We start from the raw sequence: 22,975 nt of genomic DNA, 5'->3' as shown, positions 1-22,975 counted from the left end.
TCCTCCAGGTTGCGCCTTTGTCAAGTTCTCCACACATACCGAGGCTCAGTCAGCAATTGGTGCCCTACACGGAAGTCAGACAATGCCAGTAAGTACACTTTTCTCGCAATATTACACACACACACGCACACACACACACAGACACACACACACACACGACCTACTCAAGGAATCAATCACTACTTCCAACATTATAAATCGTCACGGCCAATGGAGTTTTGTACGAAGGACAAGAAAGAGTGTGCTTTCAACGTTTTGACACACGTTTTTTGTAACCTTTTCATGTGAGCCATGTTTAATTTTGCTATGTGTAACTATGCAGCAGGCCTTGATAAAAATGCGCCATGGCCCGCACGTGACAACTTTGGTTTATTGTCTCTTGATGCTTTTGAGCTAGAATTCGATGTAATATTTAAAGCTAACAGTAGAGGCGCTCGTGAGTAGATCTAGTCTCCAGTAATAAAAAAATCAATAAAAACATGACCATTTATATTTTTCCTCTTTTATTATTTGAATGTTTTTCTCATTTATCTTTTTTTTAAATTGGTGGATTTGCACATTCAAACATTTACAACGTAGTGATTATATCACAAAAGTCAAGACTAGAAAGAAGATCAGATACACTAGCAAATATAATTAAATAATAATAAAACACAATTAGAATCAACTTTCAGATATATGGATGGATAGATAGATATTGCTGTTGAATGAATTCCTAACAAGTATGGTCAATGTAGAGGTCATGATTTGTTTTATTTTCATCCCCCCACAAAAATGTCCCTTTTGTTTTGAATCAAAAGCTCCCCAAATTTGGAGTGACATGCTTTATATTGTACAGCAACAATATACAACGTTAGAAATGGTCCAAGGTCCGCCAAGTGGGATTCATCGTGGTCATTTATGGGCATGCATTTCTGCTTTCCTGTTTTGTGGCAAATTTAACCCTTTCAGGGACAGCGGTTACTGCAGTGGACGGCTCAGCGGGTTACAGGGTGCATGAAAGGGTTAAGTGGACCATGCAAGCTTTAAAGAATTAGCAAAGTGCCGTAGTTTGTCTGTTGAATAAACATGATATTTCTTTCAAATCTAATTTGAAGATAAAAGTGTGATAATTGAATTCCGGGCAAGTCATCAATCAGCAGTGTTCTGCTTGCATAATCACCGTCTATAAGCACGGCAAGAGATTACATTTGCTCGTTATGTAAGCGCTTCGTATGTCCTATGAATTCTGAATTCTCTACTTGGAAAGCTGATTTTATGCGTGCCTTCGAGACCCACTCGTCCCCCCCAAAAAAAAAACAGGCGACCGGAATGGTGTGGCTGACGCAGGCGCATCACTTATTATCACAAAAGGCCTCAAGTGTGCGCCGCTTTCGTCCGCATTTTTGTTTGTTGGAAGCAGCTGGACCCTGAACTCTCCTTCTCTCTATCTATCTTGCTAGCTCGCTTCACGGAGCTCATGTTTGTCCTTTTATGATTCCATTATTAATGGTCGCCAAATGTGTTGCGGGGAGAGAGAGCCACTCGAAAGCCAGCTGTGCCATTTGAGCGAAACCCTGCGAGTCAATCTAAGTGCAAATGACTGCAGGTCGCCGGGAACGACTCTTGATGTCCATTCTCCAAAGATACTGTCCTTCCCCATCACTCCAGCCCCACTATCTGTGCTGGCTCTTCGGCCCGGCCTCGTCTCTTTTTGCCATCCTCTGGGGATATTAGGCAATAGACTTGTTTACTCCACCTTTTGCCACATTGGCTGCTGAATAATTCATCTGACTATAAGCAAGGGGGGCCGAAAGGGAGGGGAGGCGGTATTGTAGCGAGAGACAGAGAGAGGAGGGGGGGGAGAAAATTGAATGGACAGGATTTATACCTCCTGCTCTGCTAAATTGATTATAGAAATATGATCAGCATCTCATATCCTGAGGCAGCCGGCGGACGGAGCTCACCGTCAGCGGGCTGTGACCGTCCATTTCGATGCGCAGGCCGTACCGAACTAGCCACATGTGCCCCTGAACGGGTCACGTTGGCGTTAGTTGCAAAAAGGAGCTGACGGACAAACCTGGGCATAATACAGTTGTACCTCTCCATACGAAATTAATTGGGTCTGGAAGAAATTTCTGAACGAGAACATTTTGGATATAGAGACGCGTTTTCCATGTAAATGCCCTAATCTGTTCCAAGTCTTCCAAAACTCAGAAATAAATGTTTTCTAAAGCATATCAAAATATGTAACAAATACGTGTTACATTTAGATTATTGCAAAATAAATGAGAGTTGTGCACAATGTAAAAAAAAAACAAAGAATAGAGTCAAGAATAAAAATGATGGTCATTTAACTTTTAACTGCGTCCTCATTGTTTTTTGCCTTCTTCATCTTCTCTCAGAAGTTGTTTTTGCCTGGCGTGTTGTAAAGAACAAATCCAAGGACGTTTGCATTTGTCGGCTTTTAACATTTCTTTGAAAATGTCCCAGGCAAACATCAGCAAGGTGAGCAAACACTTTTTCTGGGCGATTCACATTTAACAATAAGAAGAAGAAGAAAACCTTTATTCGTCTCACAATGGAGACATTCACAATTTAGAGAAGCAAATTTAGGAGAGGAAGAAAGTAGAAAAACAAAATGTATCGGAGCTGCTGTAAAAGCAGCCACTCTCGCGCCGCCATTTACCTCAAACTATCGGAACGGCTCATGACCCGAGGGCCGAATGACGAGGATGCTGCATCAACACATATCTATCTATTTATCTATCTCCACGCATGGACACATAAGGTAGAGGTCCCTCGGAGCCAATGGGATGTCAGGATGATGCTCGGTAATAGTCAGTGGCAGAGCAGCTCGAAGTATGTTGCGTTCAGGAAACTCGGAGCTGCGAGTAGCAGACCAGCCAGACCGTATTTTTATCTTTCGGATCTTGAAATTTCTTTCGGAACAAGAGGCGATATTTTCCTGTTGAGGCGTTTCCTAACTTGAAAATTTCGGATCGAGAGACATTTGTAAGCAGAGGTACCACTGTACTGTGAGCGTCAAATGGAGGGGGGGGGGGGTCCTTCATATAAATTGGATGTTGTTTTGAAAGGTCTTTTTAGGAAATGTGATACGAGGTAGGAAAGCGGTTAGACGAGCTTGTTTACTTCGGGCATTCTGTGTGATTGTTCGATGCAATCTCTCCTGCTTTGAAATTATCCAAATCAGGCTGAAGGCGACAACATATGCATGAGTGCTCACCCTTTCTATATTACGCAGCCTGTGTTTCACTCTTGCAGGCAGCCATGAGGAAGGGTCAAAGGCTTCCTGACTTGATTTCATTTTCCAGCTCGCAGAAGTTGCGATGAATACATTGCTGCCATTCAGGGGTGTGTGTGAGTGCGTGTGTGTGTGTGCGTGTGTGTGTGTGTGTGTGTGTGGTGGGGGGACATTTGGCATTTTGTATGGATAACATGTGTGAGTCCAGGTAGGACGAAGAGTATTTGCGTGACGGACAGGACATGGGAATTGTGAATTAGCGTCACTTGCGCGGCGCACGCACGTTCACACACACACACACACACACACACACATATATATATATATATATATATATATATATATATATATATATATATATATATATATATATAAATAGTGGTATGAGAAATATTGCCACAACAATACATTAGATGGCTTCACAAATCATGATGAGCAATCTCAGGTGGTTTTGGGCAGAGTATTTAGTCATGTCTTCATATCCAAATGCAAGTTCAAGTGGATTGCGATAGTCCTGTTTTGTGTTTAAAAAAAAAAAAAGAGCAAGTTCTGCAACAGTCCGTGACCCCCGATGAATAGTAAAGCACATCTGTGCACAGATACTGGTGCCTTGTAGTATAGATTGAAAATGTTGTTTGATTGCCTATTAAATTGCTCGGATGGAGCAAGAGGGGCAGGTTTTCTTTTCATTGATGAACATAGACGGATAGTACATTGTTTACCTACCAGTTCACACAAGGCAGGTTATAAATGGAATGAGATTTTTGCTTAAAGTTCACGTGCCTTAAGCAAAACCTCAGACAAATGAAATTGAATATTATATATTAACTCGTAGCCTGAGCATTGTATTTGATTATTTAGTGGGTGTGAAGGCTTACATATACACATTTCCTCTGTGAAATTTAAATATTTCCTCCGTACACTCCAAGTCATACAATCGCTTGGTACCGTCCCTCTAAAAATCACTCCGCCAACAGCTCTCCTATTGGTTGCATGATCGTTCTGAGCATAGGCCGATGGATGAGCAATAAGGAGGGCTGGGCCACTGTGGGAGTGGTCACAGCTGACTTCATTCCCTGGAAATCACATTACGCCGGCTGTCTACCTCGCGTCGGCCACTTGGACGTGATCTGAACAGGCCAAAGGTTTCGATGGACTCCCTGCCACCAAACTGTCACTCCCTCAGGCGTTTCTGCATGACAGTACTCCTGCTGTGTCTCTGGTCGAGACCTGTCTGCCAAACCGGCACAGTGGGCCTTACCCTGATATGAAAATCAGAATCCGCCGGCATTTACACAACTCCGCAGCTGCGCTGTTTACGAAAATAGAACGCTTGGTGTTTCCCTGTTTTTACTTTTTTGAGTGTGTGCAGGAGATATGAAGTGTAACATCTCTGGTGGAATGTAAGAGGGAGTGCATGGATTTCAAAGAGCAAGAGAGACTGACATAGATCACCTGGATCCACTGCAGTGTAGAAGCCGTATTATACTGCCACAAAAATCCCATCCTGAAAACCAGCAAACTATAAAGCATTTGCTTTACCTCCCCCTCCTCCCCCTCCCCCCATTGAGAAGGAACTCCAATTACTGACTTCTCTGTATTCCTGTGCAACACTGCCCTTTGTCTAATGCTGCCACTGTTAAACCTCACAATAAACTTAATGACACAGACACTAAAGAGCTGGACAGACACAACAGATGAAGCGTGCCAATGTACAAGGGTGTCAAAATTAACCTTGGTCTTGGCTGAGAGTGGTCATAATGTGTCAGTGTTACGGACTGAAATGGTCGTCGCCAGTTTATGATCTACTCCAGGGAGGTTATGTTGTCATCAGCATACTTGTGTGTTAGAAAATTAAAATAGTGCTCTACAATTACAATTCTGTGTGTGTATATATATTCTGATGTTGTGATTCATTTCAGTTTTGACCCGTGAAGGGAAGACTACACTACACAAGCTACAGAAGTTAGAGGTGCAACCGGTGTGAAAACCAGAGAGTTGGTTTTGAGTGAAAATGAAGTCATTGTAAAATGCCAGAAAAGATAAAGGACAAGTCAGCGTCAGTTAGCTTAGCCTAACGGTTTGTAACGCATTCAGTAGTAGCTGCAGATTTGCTTGAGATCCGAGATCTGGTTGCCACAACCATGTCCATCTCATATATTGGTTTAGTCAACCTTCTGTTAAACAGGTCGACTCAACTGCTCTCCTCTGTATGTAGCACAAACGGCATCACTTATTTATTGTTTCACTTTCATTTATTGACTGGCTCTGGTCCGTAGTTTACCGGTACTTTTCAGGTTCAAAAACATTAAAAATGCCCTGTGCTCACACATACGCACTCTCTCATAAACATTCAACACTAAACGTTACAAACAGGTATGCCAAGCCGAGCACGCTAGTTAAATGAAAACACATGGCAAATTCAGCTTTCACTGATGCCGTAGGAATGAGCTGTGTTGTAAAATGAGGACCGCTGCTTCATCCTTTGGGGGAAAAAAAATACATAAGTGGTGCACCCGCTGAGCATCGCCACCATTCAGCATTATGATTGACGCTATTGACAACTTTGCACCAATTTCAGAGAGGGGAGAGACCTCTTATTGTGAGTGACATACAACCTTTGCGCACCGTCAGATCAGAGTAATATTTCGGCCTTTTATGTGCATCGATTGGCCACAATAGGGGGCGAGGTGCACCGGAGAGGCGGAGCGCACAAAAGGTCAACTGTAGCGTTAAATCATTTGAAGATTCTTAATGAAGGGTGTGTGGCCAGCACATCCGCTGGATCCGGTTTTCCCGCTGACGAATGGCGACAACAAAGTGTGGATAATACAGGCCCAGGGAGAAGATTAAAATGGACAAAATGAAAGAACTTCCACCAATTTTCTTTTAAGCGAGGGTCAATGGCTGGTTGCTGATAGCGCTTCTGTTGATCGTTTTAAAATTTGTGCGTTTTTTTTTTTTTTGCCTTCTCTTCAGAATCCAAGTTACTGGATTTTTCGGACTGAGCCGCTCCAATGTTTAAGTTGCACCAATCAAAACTTGCAAATCCTCATAAATCATTGCATATTGTTGCACGCACTCCATTTCAGAAGGTGACGGTAGTGCATCAAAAGTGTTTTCTAGCTGCCAAAAGAAAGTAGAAGAAGAAACAACCAGTCATAACAATTAATGGGTGACATATTTCGTTAGTTTGCTGTCGCTTTCAGGGCAGCAAAGGAAGGGACTGTCTCCCCGGCTAGCTAATTTAGCATGCGGCATCTGCCACAACAAGGATTTAATATTTACACAATCAAAAGATGCAATAACCGACCGGGATTCTACATTTGGCAATGCAATGCGGGATTGTAGTTGAAGTAAGCCATTTTCAACTAAAAAAGAAAAAAAATCTGTTGTTAGACACGAAAGTTTCAAATCGAATCAATCAACATGATTATTATGAGCTTTAGTTTTAACACAGTATACATAAGTCTCACACCTGAGTAAAAGTCGCGAGACCAACAAAAAATATGCCAAAACAAAGTGTGACTTTTAGTCCAATAAATACGGTACATACAGTACATGTTCTAAAGATTTGTTGTTTTTATAATTACAAGGACAATGGTCATGATAATGGTATATCCATATATCACTTATAAAATATTTTGTCATTTTTTTTCTTCAAAAGTCAACTTGAATGGGTGTAAAAGGACACAGACAAAGACCATGTACCAAACGGACCTTTAACCTCAACCCTCTCTTGCCCCCGCCCTCCGTCCAGGGTGCGTCCTCCAGCCTGGTGGTCAAGTTCGCCGACACAGACAAGGAGCGCACCATCAGACGCATGCAGCAGATGGTCGGCCAGTTTGGCATCTTCAACCCCGCCATTGCCCTCCCCTTCAGCACCTACAGCTCTTACGCACATGCGGTGAGTCTGAAAAAAAATTACCTCTCTGGTGTTATTATTTTGAAGCCAAAATAAATTACAGTTGAGGGTTTTCTAATACTGCCGGAAGCACCTCGCAGATGTCTTTCTAAAATTCAGCCCTGGAAGAAAGCAACCAAATAAATTTGGTTGACGGAAAAACTATCATGTTTAGACCCCAAGAGAAGTACCAATGCCCCCAAAGACCCGAGAAATGTGTCATTTTGATTTGAAGCAGCCATTTTCTTCATCTTTGAGAGTCAACCTTGTCAGTCAGAGTTTTTATTTGTGCTCCCAAAATTGGAACACATTTAGTAGAGAGGGGCAACGCAAAATTTCGAGAAAAAAATGGAAGACTCCAAAATGGTGGCAGTCAACCAGAATAAGTCATACCATACTGAATGGTCTACTTGTTAATTATTTAGATTTTATTTTTTTATTTTCTTTTTTTTTATCTGCATGTGTGTTCTTTTTAGGACATTTATCATATTTAGGATATAACATAGGTGCCTTACAGATTGGTAAATAATTGATCCATATCAGATTTGTATCCATTATTTGAACAGGGCTTATTCCAATATGAGGCTGTCCAATTTCACAGTATTTTGTTTTGTTTTGTTTTGTTTTGCAAATTTCCATCTTGGGCCTCATGGGAGAGGGGGAAAAAAGTCGTTTTTCCACTCAAAATCCCTGAAATCCCACTGCAATTTATCAGTCGGGCTGACGATCTGGTGAATGAATACATCGGAGCGTTTAGCAGCTACACACTCTGACATTTCCCTCGGGAATGTTGAAGTGCAAACGCCAACTAAAAGGAAAAGGGAATACTTGGCTTCATTTATCAGGGCAGCCGGAAAGATAACTCGTAAGGAATGCTAATGTCACCGCCCTCCATGTTTGCTGCGCAGCTTAAAAAATTGGCTGTTTTTTGGAATGATGATATAATGAAGCGGATTAGACTTGTTTGAGTGAAAAGGTGCGGGTGAAATGCATTATTTTCTCTTAATGAGCCACTGTTTGGCATTTTTCAACAAACGTTTTTAAGCAAACTCTGGACGACAATTACTTCGACAATGAGGTTATGTTTTCAATGATTGTTCTTTATACCAGCAGGATTATTGCATGCAGTCATTTTCAATTGTTGTGAAAACTCTTCTTCGTTTGTGTCTGCATGACCGTATCATACTGCCTGTTTTATTATGACACTGAATACACAATCCAATGATAAAAAATCCACTTTGGCCTAGATACCATATTGAACTTTCATACTTTTGTAACAAAACAAAAATATCTATCTATCTATCTATCTATCTATCTATCTATCTATCTATCTATCTATCTATCTATCTATCTATCTATCTATCTATCTATCTATCTATCTATCTATCTATCTATCTATCTATCTATCTATCTATCTATCTATCTATCTATCTATCTATCTATCTATCTATCTATCTATCTATCTATCTATCTAGCAAGCTAGCAAGCTAGCTAGCTATGCATCTATCTAACTAGCTAGCTGTGTGTGTGGGCGTGTGTGTGTATACTGTAGATACATTTTTTCACAATTTATACATTTTAATCCTAATAATCGGTTCATTAGATTTTTTTTTCCATTTCTTTTAATCATCTCCTTTCGCCAAATCACTCAGCGGTGTCAGACCCAGTGCTGCAAAAGAATTTACTCTGACGCCTTTTATAGATACAAATGACGTACATGACTCAGCAAGGTTAAAATGCATTAAAATGAGTTTTGGTGACATTGTAATGGGTATAATATTACCATTTCCATATGAGTAGTGCCTTTCATTACTGCGTCACTTACTGTAATTGCCACTCTCCATCTAATGTCGCAACAAACAATCCCGGCCTGGCTTCATCTGTGCCACACTTTATAAAAAGGCCATCAACGTATGCGGTTTTATTTATAGAGAAGCGAGCACACAACTTGTTTGGCTATAAAGGAAATGTAAACGATATATGAGGTCTTAAGAGGGCTATCCATTGCTCTCGTTTCATTTCATACCAGCACCGTGGGGGCATGGCGCAAAAGTGCAAATGGACCATCTCGGAATAATTGCGAGGCCATGTCTTCTCCCCGGTAAAACTTTCACCTTCATTGCCATTCATGAAATGCACTCCTGTTTTGTTTTGTTTTTTTGGCCTAAGGAATGTGACAACATGCAAAAGGTTGAAGGGAGATGCTCTGTTTGGGCTGTGACCTTTATTCACTGTGGCAGGGAAGCGGCATGATGCTATAAAGTTGGTGCTTGCTGGTTTGATTCATTTGATCTGTACAAAATAGGCGAGCAATCCTAATTTGGATCAGTACCAATTTGTAAAACCCACTCTTACATGGGTCAAAATTCGGGTCCTGAAGATGCATGAATTATTCATTAAGAATTTGAAGAAAACGAATCGACACATTCATCCAGATCTGCATAAACTTGTAATGCATTTTTGGGCCCATTTCTTACACCACCACAAAGAATAAGTTTCTACAAATATGCTGTTCTTCAATATTAGGGCCAAGTGAGTTGATAAATACACCGGAACTGTACTTTTCTTTGTTATACCACTAGAGGGAGCCCTCACTTGGTGAGTACTGCATTTTGAGAAGAACTGATATCGGCAGCTATAAACATTTTGGCTAAGTATTGATGACTATTTCCAGCAGGGCCTCATCCCCCTATTTGATACAAGCCCTGAAGACATCAATTTTGCTTTAATGTCCCCTTAAAGGCTCTTTCTGCAAACAGCCACTCAGGCTGCGACCACACTCCTTAATGTCGGAACCAGCAAAGAAAGTGCTCGCTACAGATAGCATAAGAGTCCAGCTTCCAGTATGGAGCGATGATTTAGCCTTCGGCCGCGGCTGCATCCGTACATGCCGATACCCCCCGCCCCCCCACTGCGTCGCTACCGGGCAAAAGTGTTGGATGTGTCTTTACGGGCGCGATAAAGCATACTTACTCCCTGTAGACGAGAACTCTCTGACAGTGAAAGGCTTTTTTTTTATCTCCAAAGACACACTATGTGTTCATCCAGCTCTCCATACATTTTGGCCAAAAAGAGGCGGCGGCGGTGGCCGTGTATGGAGCCCGGCGGTGGGGAGAGCTGGTGTATATAGCTGTAACCAGAGAATACAGTAAAGCGCTACCTCTCCACTACAGCTGTGGATAGGATTATAGAGTTGAGTTGACAGCCAGTAAATTGGATTTTAGTCAAACCAGGAGGAGGCGGCGCGGGATGGGAAGGGGATGTTGTGCGCGTGTGGTGGCGAGGAGAAACGAGGGCTGTGCAACGCTGACCAAAATGAGAAATGGTGTGATGGACGCGGACGCTGGCAAGCTATGACAGGAGACATTCCATTTGCGAAAAGGTGATTTCATAACAGGCCAGCAGGGAAAGGTGGTGTTTACCATGTGGCGTTTGTGTTGAATAGTTAGGACACCTTGTGGCAATGTTTTTTCTCGATTGCTGAAATAAACAAGAAGAAATCCCAAGAGTTGTCTCTTTTGTTTGTTCCTTGCAACAAAGAGAAGAGGATGTAGGAAGAAATGAAGAAAATGCGGTAGACAAGGTGACTGACTGAGTAACACAACAGCTGCAGTCGCACTTGTACTACAATAGAACAATTACAGCTCGACCAAGACTTATAAGTTTTAATTCATCTCATCTCATAGATTTACTAGCAGAGTGAAAAGATTTCCAAAAAATGCCACTCTTGTCACAATGCTGAGTCAAGTTGGAATGGACACTTCATCCTGACTACAAGCCACCAAGAAAATGTTTGAAAATTGGATAATGAGGTCCAGAGAAATCAAATTGTCTTGGAAAAAAAATTGACATTTGAGATTTTTTTTAATGAGAAAATTTGGTTTAAAAAAAAACACTTTCAAATTAGTGTACAATTGTCCAACTTCATTATTTTTCAACGTTCTCCACCCTTTTGTATGGCCGTCAACTCGGGGAAGCCCCTCCTCCGATTGGCTCTCGACTTTCAGTTAAAAATAGCCACCAGTTGCTCGGGTTGGCCAAAATTCCGTCAAAACTGTTTGCCAACATTCTTGCAAGCTTGAAGGAACCCTGCGGAAAAACCAACATTCGCTACGTGCGTAAACATTTAGCCATTCAGTGAGATACGGGCTGAAGGAATGACTTGAACAAGATATGAAGCTCATTAAATTGCAAATGTGAGATATTCAGCAAATGAACGTGGAGAACCTCAAGAGTGCTTCTGAAGTGTGTTTCAAAAAGTTAAGTGTGCTGAAGTGTAAAACGATTTTGCTTTAATTAATATGGGCTCTCTATATTGCGGATTGTCACCTATTTCATGATGGCTTGTGTGAAGTGGAGATTCACTGTAAAGTCATCTTTCTTTCGTCTGTGTTTTATAATTGATTGGCGACCCGCCTAGGGTCAGCTGGCATAGGCTTAAGCCAGCTCACCCATGACCTTTTAAGGCAGGGGTGTCAAACATTTTTGTTGAGGGCCACTTTGGAGTTCCGTCTTCCCTCAGAGTGCCGAATTAATGTTTAATCATCAGATAGTATTATGAATTGTACACAACAAATTGGTGGATTACTAGTTTTGAAATCAGTCAACTTGTTTCTTCACTTATTGTTCAAGTGGGTGTAACCAGGGTCAAACAATTATTGCGAAATCTCAATGTTATTTATTCCGCATGACAATTTGACATTTCGGTATAGATTTTAGAAAGGATCATCAAAGTTGACACGCATGATCTTCTTTCGCGGGCCAGATAAAATGACGTGGCGGGCCAGATTTGGCCCCCGGGCCTTGAGTTTGACACCTGTATTTTAAAGTCAAGCACCAGAAAAATACATACCTGTAAATAAATAGATGGTGTTTGTTTTTCCAGTTGTAGGGTGCTTAAGAAAACACTTAGGGGAAGTCAATCATATGTTCTGTTCGAGTCTAAATTGATTATTCTGATTAATATTGCGTTTGGAGAATATAAATTCACAGCTCATCTGTTTTCCGGGTTTCGGCCATGTGACACAAGCGGTTAGATTTTTCTATTGTATGTCCAGCATGATTAGCCATCATCAGACTTTTGCATTTTCTGCACAGCAGATTCGCAAGGTTTATGTTGCGGCATGACTCGCCTTTTTTTCGAACAGTGTGTGTGTATGTTGCGATTCAAAGGCAAGCCCGTTTCAGCCTGAGCGAGATAAATGAGAGGAGAGGAGACGCTTTCACCGGCTGCTAATCGTGACAGCGTGTGGGCGGACGGTGGGGGAGGGCGGCGACTGTAAATTGGCATTAGGAAACATCTCCCCCTGTTGGAGGCAAGCTCGAATAATGACGATGCAGCTACACTCAGACGCACACACACGAGAGTGTATTTGTGTATGACCCGGTTTAGCTGTCTCCAACCACACCTAACATTTAGCTTATATATTATATTGCTATCCAGCTGTAGGTCGGTTTACTAGTACACTCTTTGTCCTCACTGGTAGGACAATTCAGTGCGCTAGTAGAACAAATGTGTCTTACTATTCCACTCCCGCATTTCACTTTTGTGTGACATTTCCGCACACTAATGCGACAAGTACATGCTACCCTTGAGGCAAACCTTTAGTTGACATCTGCATGCTACCATTACTACCACTGTTAGAATTTTGAAAAGTGCTGTACAATTGTACAGTATGTCTCTTGCCTTAGCAGTAGCGTATCGTTTTCTTACCGTTGTGGCAAAATTGTGCTACTAGCGAGGATAAAGAGTATATTAAGGTCCATGTATTAGCAGCTACATTACTTATCATCGCTAGTAAAACAATTCAGTGGACTTGTTGAATGATTAAGGTGCACTAGTAGAATGACTGTCGCTACTCTGATACTTCTGCTCACTAGTAGGACAAAACGGCACTAGAATTACGACAACTACATGTTAGTTAAAAACTGTGCATTAGTCAACATCCGGACACTGCTAGTACCATGACGCAACGTGTACTGTAGTTGTCCTCTTAGTCTGCCAAAGTTGCGCCACTCTGGAGGACATAGAAAGTACCATTGTAAAGTCCATAAACTAGTTCACTCTTTGTCGTCACTCATAAGGCAATTAATTACAATGGCTGCATCTGACTTGTTCAGTCGAACCTTGTTTCAACGTATCGTGAAAAAGCCTTCGTTACCACAAAGTTGCCAGGAAGCTAATTGCGAACTTGCTTATGAACAAAATGTACAGCGCAAGATTCCCCTCGGTTGCATAGCAACGCGACTGATCGACTCGTACGTTGTTCTATTTCCGGAGGCACGGCGCATATGGTCTGAAAACTTGTTTGGTAAATGGAAGCAAATCTGGCTGTCTGTGAAGGCTAAAATTGTCTCTCACATTGGAAAGGGAGTCTCACAGACAAAGCTCAGCCGAGACTCCGAAGTGGCAGTTAATGATTTTGACAATCATCCATAATGGCATCAATATCATGGCAGAGTTCAAGGCCAACAATTTGAAAGATGATCATAAACGGCTTCGGGGCGTGGCACATCCTAAACTGATGACAGTTGGCTTCGGCGGGTAACATTTACAGGGGGTAACATTTCCCGACTGAATGTTTTCGGAAATGAGGCAGCAACACAGATCTTTGTTTCATGACTGATAAATCCTTTTTTTCTCCATACTGTATCCACTTAACTGACATGTTTCCACTTTATTCCATGTTCATGTTTTCAAATCTATAAATGTTCATACCGTATTATACGTCATAGTTGGCGGCCATTTTATTGGAAATGGTTACAATGAACCACCGTTATAGCGTACAGATTCGTTATGTCCCTCGAGATACACACCCGCTTTTGCATGTTTCGCATGTGTACGAGAAATCGCTATGCTGAGTAGCACGGCGCAAACAAATTGGAGCTTTTAGTTGCCATCCAATCTTTTAGTTCACTTCATTGACCCCCAATTCCCGCTCTTATCTCCCCCACGCCCCACCCTCAGCACCACCTTTATCAACCCCTTTTGCCTCCCTTTGTCTTCTCCCTCCATACGCTGCCGACCGGGTTGCAACGTGCCCGGTTCACATCAGACAGTGCTGCGAGTCACGGAGCGGTGCTGTAGCGAGATAATTGCCATGTGATAAAGAGGTGATTGCCTGCTGGCACTGCAAGAGGAGCGGTGCCATCAGGTTGCAAAAAAAAAAAAAAAGCAGATGCCTGACAGTAAATGGCTACCGCTGGAAGCCGGACAACTTTCGTCGCTTCTCTTTTGTAACCCCCCTCGTTTGGCTTTTGTTCCCTTCTTTTCACCTCCATCAGAGAAAACAGCCTTGACATTTGGATGTAATGCAACCTAAAGCGGTGATTCCCAACCACACATGAGTGAAACATGGAAAAAAAAATAGCCAATTGAACTTGGTTGGAAAATACTTTTTTTTTTTTTAACTACCTGTAATGTATATTTGTTCATCTATACTGTACTAGCGATGTAAACTGACGGAACAATTAAATTGTTCTTTTATGCAACAATTCTAGAAGCAACATTTATTAGTTTACAGTAATAGCAAGAAATTATCATTTGTTTGTTTATCTAAACAGTTATTTGGCTCTTCCGACACAAATAGTTCCACAAACTATTGTGTTAGCAGCGCCATTAACCGTTAGCATCACATGCTAACAAGCCAAAGTGTTGGGATCAACATGAACCATTAACAAAAGAAAAAATAATGAAATGAAATTTGTTATACTGTTTCACTTTGCCGGAACAAAGTTGGACTGTTTTTCACATCGTGTCGCATCACATTAGTACCATTTCGTAGGCGTGCGACAACAAGTCAAATAAACACAAAGTTGTCCGCCAAAGCAAAATTAAGTTGAAACAAACACCTGTTTGTTATCTCTGTGGTAAACAAGGGAAAAGTTTGAAATTCCTGTATTCTTGCAAGAATAGGAGAGGATGTCCGGAGTAGTTTTACGGAATGCTGTATACAAGTTTTTTTGTTTTTGTTTTTGTTTTTTTGGAGGGGGGGCGGGAGTGTGTAGGATAGCAGCTGCTGTCACAGTTCAACTAAACCTTGTCCACCTGTGATCGCAGTTACAGTTCCTTGAGCCTCATTCCGCTTTCGTAAGTCTCAAGACAAAGACATTATCCGATCACATGTGCCTTCTCTGGTAAATTTCCGTGACAGTCCATAGCATCTATGCTGAAAAAAAAATTAAGATTGTATTGGTCACAAGCTTAATGGTCTTTGTGAGCTTGACATTATTTCGTGTGTTATTAGACCATCATAATGGAGTCCAAGTTATCCTTACAGAGGTCTGGTGGGCGATACTCACATCATGCACCTCTTTGTTGTTGAGCCATTCCTTTTGTTCCTGCAAAACTGCCTTTTTTCTAGTGTTACCCCCTTTGGCTCAATTCATCTTATTGAGAAATGAACGGTTGATCCCCATTTGCCAACTTGATAAAATTATGCAAATGGCAAAAGGCATTAATAGATAGCAGGCATGATTCTAATGGATGAGACGGTGGCGGTGGGGATTCTGCCAGCGGGACAGTCACTTTCACCTTACCTGACAGCATTCCTGGTAGAAAATAATTGGCTTTTTTTTTGTTTTTTTTAAATGCAACACCTCTCTCCCACTATTACCATCACAAGGTCCTCCAAACAAATATTGTCGGGGAGAGCGTTGATTCTCTCGCAATATCGTCAAAGGAGCAAAGGAGAATCGGACCGTGACCGGAGACGAAAATAAAATTTGAACCCCTAATCAATATGAAAATGTGTATTTCATAACAGTTGAAATCCCCAAATTTATCGGCCTTTCAAGCCAATGATGTCAACTTTTGACTGTGCAAACTGCTTTTTCATTTTGCCTTCATTCAAATGACTGCTGCATGTTGCCTGAAATGTAAAAATCTATTCCCCACCAAGAGAACACTTTTTTTTTGTCTGTTTTGTTTTTCCACTCACTGAAACATTTTTTCCCCTATTATTGCAAAACAAAGTTTTACTGGTGAGTGCTGAGCATCTCATTCCTCTTGAGATGTCCCTGAATCCAGGCAGCGATCAATAAAAGTGTATTTTTAAGCAGGCATAACTAGCAACTCTGAATCCAGAGCATGTTAGTAATTTAGTAGGCGTGTCACAAACAACTGTAGTAAATTTCCACCTGCTGGACAACACCCCCGGCCTGCCCGTAGATGAAAATCGATAGGCCTTCATTCACCCTGCATTAATGCTTAGAATCAGACGAACGTAGCTTCCATCAAAACGTAGCCCACAGTGTTTACGTATATGCTTATATGCATGCAGTGGTGCATGGTAATAACCTGCCCACCCCTCGCATTCGTTTAATGCATTAGTTTTACAGTTGCCAAGTAAATCACATCCCTCCAGAGCTGAAAGCTAAAAGTACTATTTCTTTGTTATTACGTTGTAACACTGTTATTATGAGAAAATATATTTGTAATAATGCAATGTTGAAATTGTCCATAGTAGCACAGTACTTCATTCCATTACAGCACTATGTCATATACAAAGTACTTACGAAGCATTCTCGGCAAAAACGGTTCATAGTGTATACCCTGGTCAGAACCCGAGATGTTCACATTTTTGCCGGTCACAAACTTTATGAGATCAATTTTTTGCAAGTCCCACATTGGGTCTACGGAAATCCAAACAAAGACTCCTGTCATTTATTTTTGGTCACATGGTCAATCATAATGACACGATCGTCTCTTGCATCTCAATCTCCAGACATGACCTGCCACCCTTTGCTGCATACAATTCTATGACAATGATGCACTAAAGTTTATGCAGTAAATAATGATCACACTTGTTGAAAGATTCTGCATGTGTAAAAAAAATAATAATCAATCAAACTTTCACTTTTCAATATTTGGTTGGGAATCCATTGCAGTCCATTACAGCAGTCTGGAATGCAGGGAAATCCCACATGCTGGATTTCATCCCGGGTGATGCTCTGCTAGGTCTCTAATTAAACTGACTTGTGTTCCTGTTTAGTTTTAGTTTTTTTGTTTTTTGTTTTTTTAACGTGACATTTGCCTTGGCCGACCCGGTGGTTGACTGGTTAGCGCATCAGCTTCACAGTGCAGAGGTGCAGGGTTCGATTCTGACCTTCTTGTGTGGAGTTTGCATGTTCTCCCCATGCCTGTGCGGGTTTTCTCCGGGTACTCTGGTTTCCTCCCACATTCCAAAAACATGCGTAGCAGGTTAATGTAAAACTCTAAATTGTCCCGAGGTGTGAGTGTGAGCACGGATGGTTGTTCATCTAAGTTTGCTCTGCGATTGGCTGGCAACCAGTTCAGGGTGTACCCCACTGACTGCCTGAAGACAGCTGAGATAGGCTCCAGCCCATGGTGTAACCCCAGTGAGGATAAGCGGATCTGCAGATGGATGGATGGATGGATGGACATATTCAAGTCAGGTGATTGACTTGGCAATTGACTCATATTCCACTTCTTGGCTTTCAAAAGTACTTGATTGCTTTCACAGAATTGGATTGGATAAGTTTTATTGTCAAATGCACTGTATGTGTAACATAGTGCACAGATGAAATTTCTTCATCAAAGAATGCTTTGGGGGTCATTGTCCATCGACACCGTGAAGCGCCCTCCAGTGTGTTCTGAAACATTCAGCAGATATTGCGCAAAACACTTGCAAATCCACCTTGCTGACAATCAAGAAATAAAAGGGAGCCAGTTCCCGCCGTATTGGCAACTGTGAATATGTGAGCGGTTTCCTGTATGTTGCGGTGAAGTTTCCAAGGAGAGCAACACATTGCAACTCCTGTGGAAACTTTGCCTGTTCCCTGAGTGCACAGATAATGTGCACATGTCAACGTCTTGATTTGTATGAGAGCGAGAGCAGCTGGTGACAGGCTTCCTGCTGCCAGCCCAGACAGATGCACTAAACATAGGCTGACAGGCTTCTCTTTTCTTCCCGCTTCCCTTTCTTCTACTCTGCTCCACTTTCCATTTCCCCTCCACTCTCCATCCATCAACCTCGACGCACACATCCCCCACCCCCGCCCTTGCCCACATACTATATTTTTCCCATTACCATCTGCACCCCACCCCCTCTCACCTGGGCACCCTCACTCCCGGTCCTCCGTGTCCCTCTTCTTTAGCTCATGCAGCAGCAGGCGGCCATCATGGCAGCCAGCCACGGCGGTTACCTGACGCCGAGTGTGGCCGCCTTCCCCGCCACGCAGATCCATCAGATGGGGGCGCTCAACATCAACAGCCTGCCACCCACCCCTATGACCCCGGTGTCGGGTGAGTTTCATCAAGCCTTGGGTGAGCACTCCATTTTATTCCCTCTCCTTGGGTCCCTTTGTGTGTGTGTGTGTGTGTGTGTGTGAGTGTATTGTCGTACTTCCATTGTAGTCAGCAACTTTGGAATCCCATCTTTATTGTATGGGCCTTTTTTTTTTCAGAAACATTTTGGCTGATACACAAGGCAACGCATTCAATGTGTGTGTGTATGTGTGTGTGTGTGTTTACCAGTAGAACCGTGGACTTTGTTGTCATTCCACACTCACAAACAGGGATTCCATGTGAATAGGTGACAGTACACCCGAAACTGTCATATAAATAATGATTGACGTGTCCCTGAAGGAATTTGCTCATGGATGAAAAAAAAAATGTGGCAAAGCATAGAAAAGATTCAGACAGTGTAAAATAAAAATATTTATTCACAATATTCCTGGTTTTACCATGGATATATTATTTTGCAAAAAATGATTTCATTCAGGGTGCACCAAGGAGAAAAAACAAAAACATTTCTCACTCAACGGGAGTGGCATGGATCAGGGTAGAGGTTGTGGGTTCGATCCCCGACCCTTGTGACGATGTCAAAGTGTCCTTGAGCAAGATGTTGAACACCCCCCATACTGCGCCATCAGTAGGTGAAGCGCTTTGAATTCCATAATTGATGGAAAAGTGCTACACAACCAAAATACAATTTGTTCACCTTCCTTCCAAAGAAAACTATCAAAGTGCTGGTTCACCTCTTCTTGATTGAGCCGGGGGTTTGATTTACAAACAATTTTCATCGTGCGGCCAGTTGGAAGAGGGTAGACGAGGGTTACTGTTCTCTTTTTGTCATTGCAATTCTGCTCTTAAAGAGATGGTCCTCCCACGCCAACAATCAAAAGAGCCGATGTCCATCAACCCCAATCAAACAAAATAAACACACTTGCATGGACCTTCAAGTAAACATTGGCGTAAAAACATGAGAACTTACGACTTGAGTCGTAAAGGTTTCACCCCTTATCTTGTCACCCTACCCCAAAGTCCAGACATATGAAGGAGTCGGGAGATTGTTGTCACATGTACCGAACAGCCAGTACTTGCCAGGAATTCTTGCAGCTCCTTCAGTGTTGCCGTCGGCCTCCTGACAGCCTCCCTGACCAGTTCTCTTCTCGTCTTTTCGTCAATTTTGGAGGGCCGTCCGGTTCTTGGTAACGGGACCGTGGTGCCATTTTTTCTCCACTTGACGATGACGCTTTTCACTGTGCTCCATGGTATACTTAATGCCTTGGAAATTTTTTTGTACCCTTCTCCCGACTGATACCTTTCAACTATCAGATCCCTCTGACGCTGTGGCAGCTCTCTGCTGTGGAAGCTCTCTCTGGACCGTGGCTTGTGCTGTAGAAAAAATATCAGAAGTCTATTAAACCATCTGAACTTTCTTTGGGGTTAATCGGGGGCATTTTAAATGGCGGCAGGCGTGTGCTGGCTCTCTGAAGAGTTTGAATGCGATTGGTTGATTCGGAACAAGGCCGCGCTCATTCATCGTTTTAAGATTTCTTTGTTTCACTTTTTTAATGTCACAAACACCTGCCGTTTGAGGTGTGAACAATATGTTCACTGTATACCGTATAGATGTATAGCACAACTTTTTTTCCGATGAATATATGCTTTTTTTCATGACCCCTGTCTATGTAATGAAATACATGATTACCATTTGACACACGAAAGCCTCTTCAGTGTAAGAAAATGAATCTGCTGGCGGATGCTGGTCTTCATCTAACATTTCCAGGGAGAGAGAACTCTGCTCCTCTGGGAAAAAAAAAATTGTTGTGTCATTCCGTAGCTTGCAAATGCTTCTTCATTCATAGTAAAATTAGTGGGGTTTTTTTACCACCCCTGATTCAACCTTGTTCAAGTGCCAACTCTGATATTTAAAAAAAAAAAAACATGAGTGTAAAAATCATGTCTACACTTTTTCCACCATGAATGACCCCTGTCTTAATGTCAGATTTACTTGACCACTCCTCGAACTCTACCAAAGATTTCATGAAGACCATAAAAAATAGCAACGGCATCAGATTCTCTTTTTTGTTATGGTGCAAAATATTGAACACTTTCATCTCAACAAACAAACATCTTGCATCAAACAGGCAAATACAGCATTGGTAAATTTTCCATCTCAACCAAATCGAAATTGTCACATTAGTTTTTTTTTTTTATCTCACAAAAAATTGCATTTGAACAAGGGTGTGTAGACTTTTTATCCACTGTTTGGATAAGTACGACAATTTCCAATGCTTCTGATTTGCTTTTTTTCACCGTCCGAAGTCTATGCAAGAAAATTACCATTTCACACTCAAAATTCCCTTCAGTGAAAGAAAACGATTCTGTTTCTGCCTGATGTTGTTGTTCTGCATCCAACGCTTTCCGGGAAAGACAAACTGGCTCTTCGGTGTTCTGAAAAAAAAAAAAAAAAAGTACAAATAGAATAATAGTTTATTAACACTCGTTTTATTTTAGTAAAATTTGTTTGCCATTTTCGTCACTGATTGTGTAATCAAACACATTCTTACAATTTCGCACACGGATAGTTCTTTCGTGGAAGTGGAGGAATCAATCCCATCGTTGTCTTCATCATCGACTTCAGGGATTGCAGTTGCATTTTCTGTGGCAGTTCTGTCCTGTAATAAACGTAAAATAAAATAGAATAAATTACCAAAAGCAAAAACATCCACACACCAAGTGCCTGCATAGTGGTGTGCCGATATTTGTCATGTGTTATCATTCATGTTGCTATTCTAAATAACCCAGTGGAATTTCACAGTAAGCCAAATAATGCAGGGGTGATATTAGTATACGATCGTTGTAACAACGGGATATAATACTGTTTCTGGAAAATGTATAAAAATCACTATGGATAAACAATAACTATATGGATGGGCCTTTTATCTTACTTGACCCGACTTGAAAAACATGTTCTTACTTTCTTTCCACATCCAATGCCAGCGCTGGATGTGGTTCCAGTGTAATTAATGAAACCTGTGAAAGCCAGATAAAAGGTGTATCATTCCCAGAGAAGATTGATGGAGTACAATTTTCTAATCCACAAAATATTGGCAGTAAAAACGTTTTCGTTTTCCATCTTTAATAGACACCAAGCCATGCTCATCTATTATAGCACGATACACTTTGTAACTGTACTGTTTCTTCCCCATAACGCGTAAATCAAAGTCCTCGCACCATTCTTCTTGGGTACAGAATATGTCTTCTTAGCAGAGCACAGATACTTTTTTCAAACACTTAAAACTGAATATTTTACCACATATTGCCCAGAAAAAAACTTTCTTCTTGTCAGAGAATCTTTTACCACCAACTGAGCAAGCAAAAGGTGTCTCCGTCGACGTCATTACCGCAATACACTGCAGGGTTTTGTCACACTAAGAACATTTCCAGGGTTTGTTGTCAGGATGACATATCACATCACCTTTCGAGCGTTCATCATCAGTGTCACTGTCAGAAGGGTGTGACGATATGTCACAATCTGATTGTGGAGCTAAGAGACTATCTTGATGTGATCCAGCACATTTGTGATCAGGCTCTTCTTCCTCTTTAATGTGGGGGGACTCTTCCTCTACTTCTTTTTTAACGGAAGGGCACTGAGGACCGTGGTGCTTTTTAGTGTGGTCTGAAGGACACAAAAAAAGACATAATTTGGAAAAGTCAAGTTGAGACTTTGGTGTGCATTCAAGTTGACGCATGTTTTTGGCAATGTTTAGAAGCCACTTGAGCAGGTCTGACTGAAAGAAAAAATAAGCACGTTTCTGGATAATCCACGATTTATCTGGTTAAATTGTGCAAAGGCGTAAAAGCAGGTAACAGACCTGCTCTGTGCGACACAACTCGAGGAGTCTTCACTACAGCGTCTGACAATAGACGTTGTCCATCGTTCTCTTTTAGACGACATAGCTCCTCTTCGTACTCCTCTTTCACACTGATTGCACACATTGCCACGCGGCAAGTACAAAACTTGATCTCCGCTTCCAGCAAAATGCGTCGCCTTGTTCGCAGTTAGCTAGCTAAGCTAAGCGAAGCTATCTTGCGAAGCTTTAACGTACACGAATACGATTTTCTCCGGAAACTAAAATGTAATCAATTACGTTTTAGTCCAATAATTGAGGGACAGGCCGCACGGAGTCAAGGCTCCTGTATAAACAATACCAATTTGATAAGAATTATTAGTGAGGCGCTGGCCAAAATGTACACGGAAGTAGCACTGCAGCAGAAATAATACGGCAACGCCATTTGGACAAACTGCTGTTCGCTGTTACAAAACGCGATTCGGTGCAATACCACTTATGCTTGTCTTTACGATAACGTGTTTTAATATGGAAACACGCAGTGCACTTGCCAGTTAACTGTGAGGCAGTGACTAATTGTTGATGTGATCGGGTACAAAGATGAGGGAGAAGAAGGCTGTAGGGCGTGTGCTTGAAAAACAATCCTGCAAAATACTATTCCTAAAGGTACCTGTTATTTAATTTATCTGTAACTGTAACGGACTATAGTTACTCTTTTTGTATCC

General features: G+C 41.7%; 2 protein-coding genes and 1 long non-coding RNA gene across 7 annotated transcripts in view; 2 read left to right on the top strand and 1 right to left on the bottom strand.

Annotated features, from left to right (window-relative positions):
* Positions 1 to 22,975, top strand: part of LOC127605429 (uncharacterized) — a 249,819-nt gene that overhangs the window by 201,471 nt on the left and 25,373 nt on the right. The window lies entirely within an intron of this gene.
* The window catches only part of celf5a (cugbp, Elav-like family member 5a), a 235,405-nt gene that overhangs the window by 193,677 nt on the left and 18,753 nt on the right, over positions 1 to 22,975 (top strand). For 2 of the 5 annotated variants that reach the window (XM_052072851.1, XM_052072852.1), the window contains exons 5-7: positions 9 to 88; positions 7,005 to 7,151; positions 18,267 to 18,414. In XM_052072851.1, coding sequence (XP_051928811.1) covers positions 9 to 88; positions 7,005 to 7,151; positions 18,267 to 18,414 — 375 coding nt within the window. Of the gene's footprint in view, positions 1 to 8; positions 89 to 7,004; positions 7,152 to 18,266; positions 18,436 to 22,975 lie in introns of all 5 variants that reach the window. The other 3 variants (XM_052072848.1, XM_052072849.1, XM_052072850.1) reach the window with 2 other exon arrangements.
* LOC127605411 (uncharacterized) lies at positions 18,816 to 22,704 on the bottom strand. Its single transcript, XM_052072906.1, has 6 exons — positions 22,275 to 22,704; positions 21,878 to 22,078; positions 21,377 to 21,432; positions 20,967 to 21,074; positions 20,105 to 20,850; positions 18,816 to 19,788 (listed from the first exon to the last, which is right to left on the bottom strand). The coding sequence occupies exons 1-5, from the start codon at positions 22,396 to 22,398 to the stop codon at positions 20,596 to 20,598; spliced, it is 744 nt and encodes a 247-aa protein (XP_051928866.1). The 5' UTR covers positions 22,399 to 22,704; the 3' UTR covers positions 18,816 to 19,788; positions 20,105 to 20,595.

The sequence above is a fragment of the Hippocampus zosterae genome, chromosome 8 (assembly GCF_025434085.1).
Source record: "Hippocampus zosterae strain Florida chromosome 8, ASM2543408v3, whole genome shotgun sequence".
NCBI lineage: Eukaryota > Metazoa > Chordata > Actinopteri > Syngnathiformes > Syngnathidae > Hippocampus > Hippocampus zosterae.
Note: the sequence above shows the minus strand (reverse complement) of the source record. Positions and strands in the feature narration are given on the sequence as shown.

What these genes read in the sequence shown, in the direction of transcription:
- LOC127605411 (XM_052072906.1), bottom strand. Translation starts at nt 22,398, where the DNA reads ATGTGTGCAATCAGTGTGAAAGAGGAGTACGAAGAGGAGCTATGTCGT. An exon ending in AGTTGTGTCGCACAGAGCAG is followed by an intron (nt 22,079 to 22,274) that starts GTCTGTTACCTG and finishes TGTGTCCTTCAG; the next exon opens with ACCACACTAAAAAGCACCAC. An exon ending in GCATTGGATGTGGAAAGAAA is followed by an intron (nt 21,075 to 21,376) that starts GTAAGAACATGT and finishes CGTTTATTACAG; the next exon opens with GACAGAACTGCCACAGAAAA.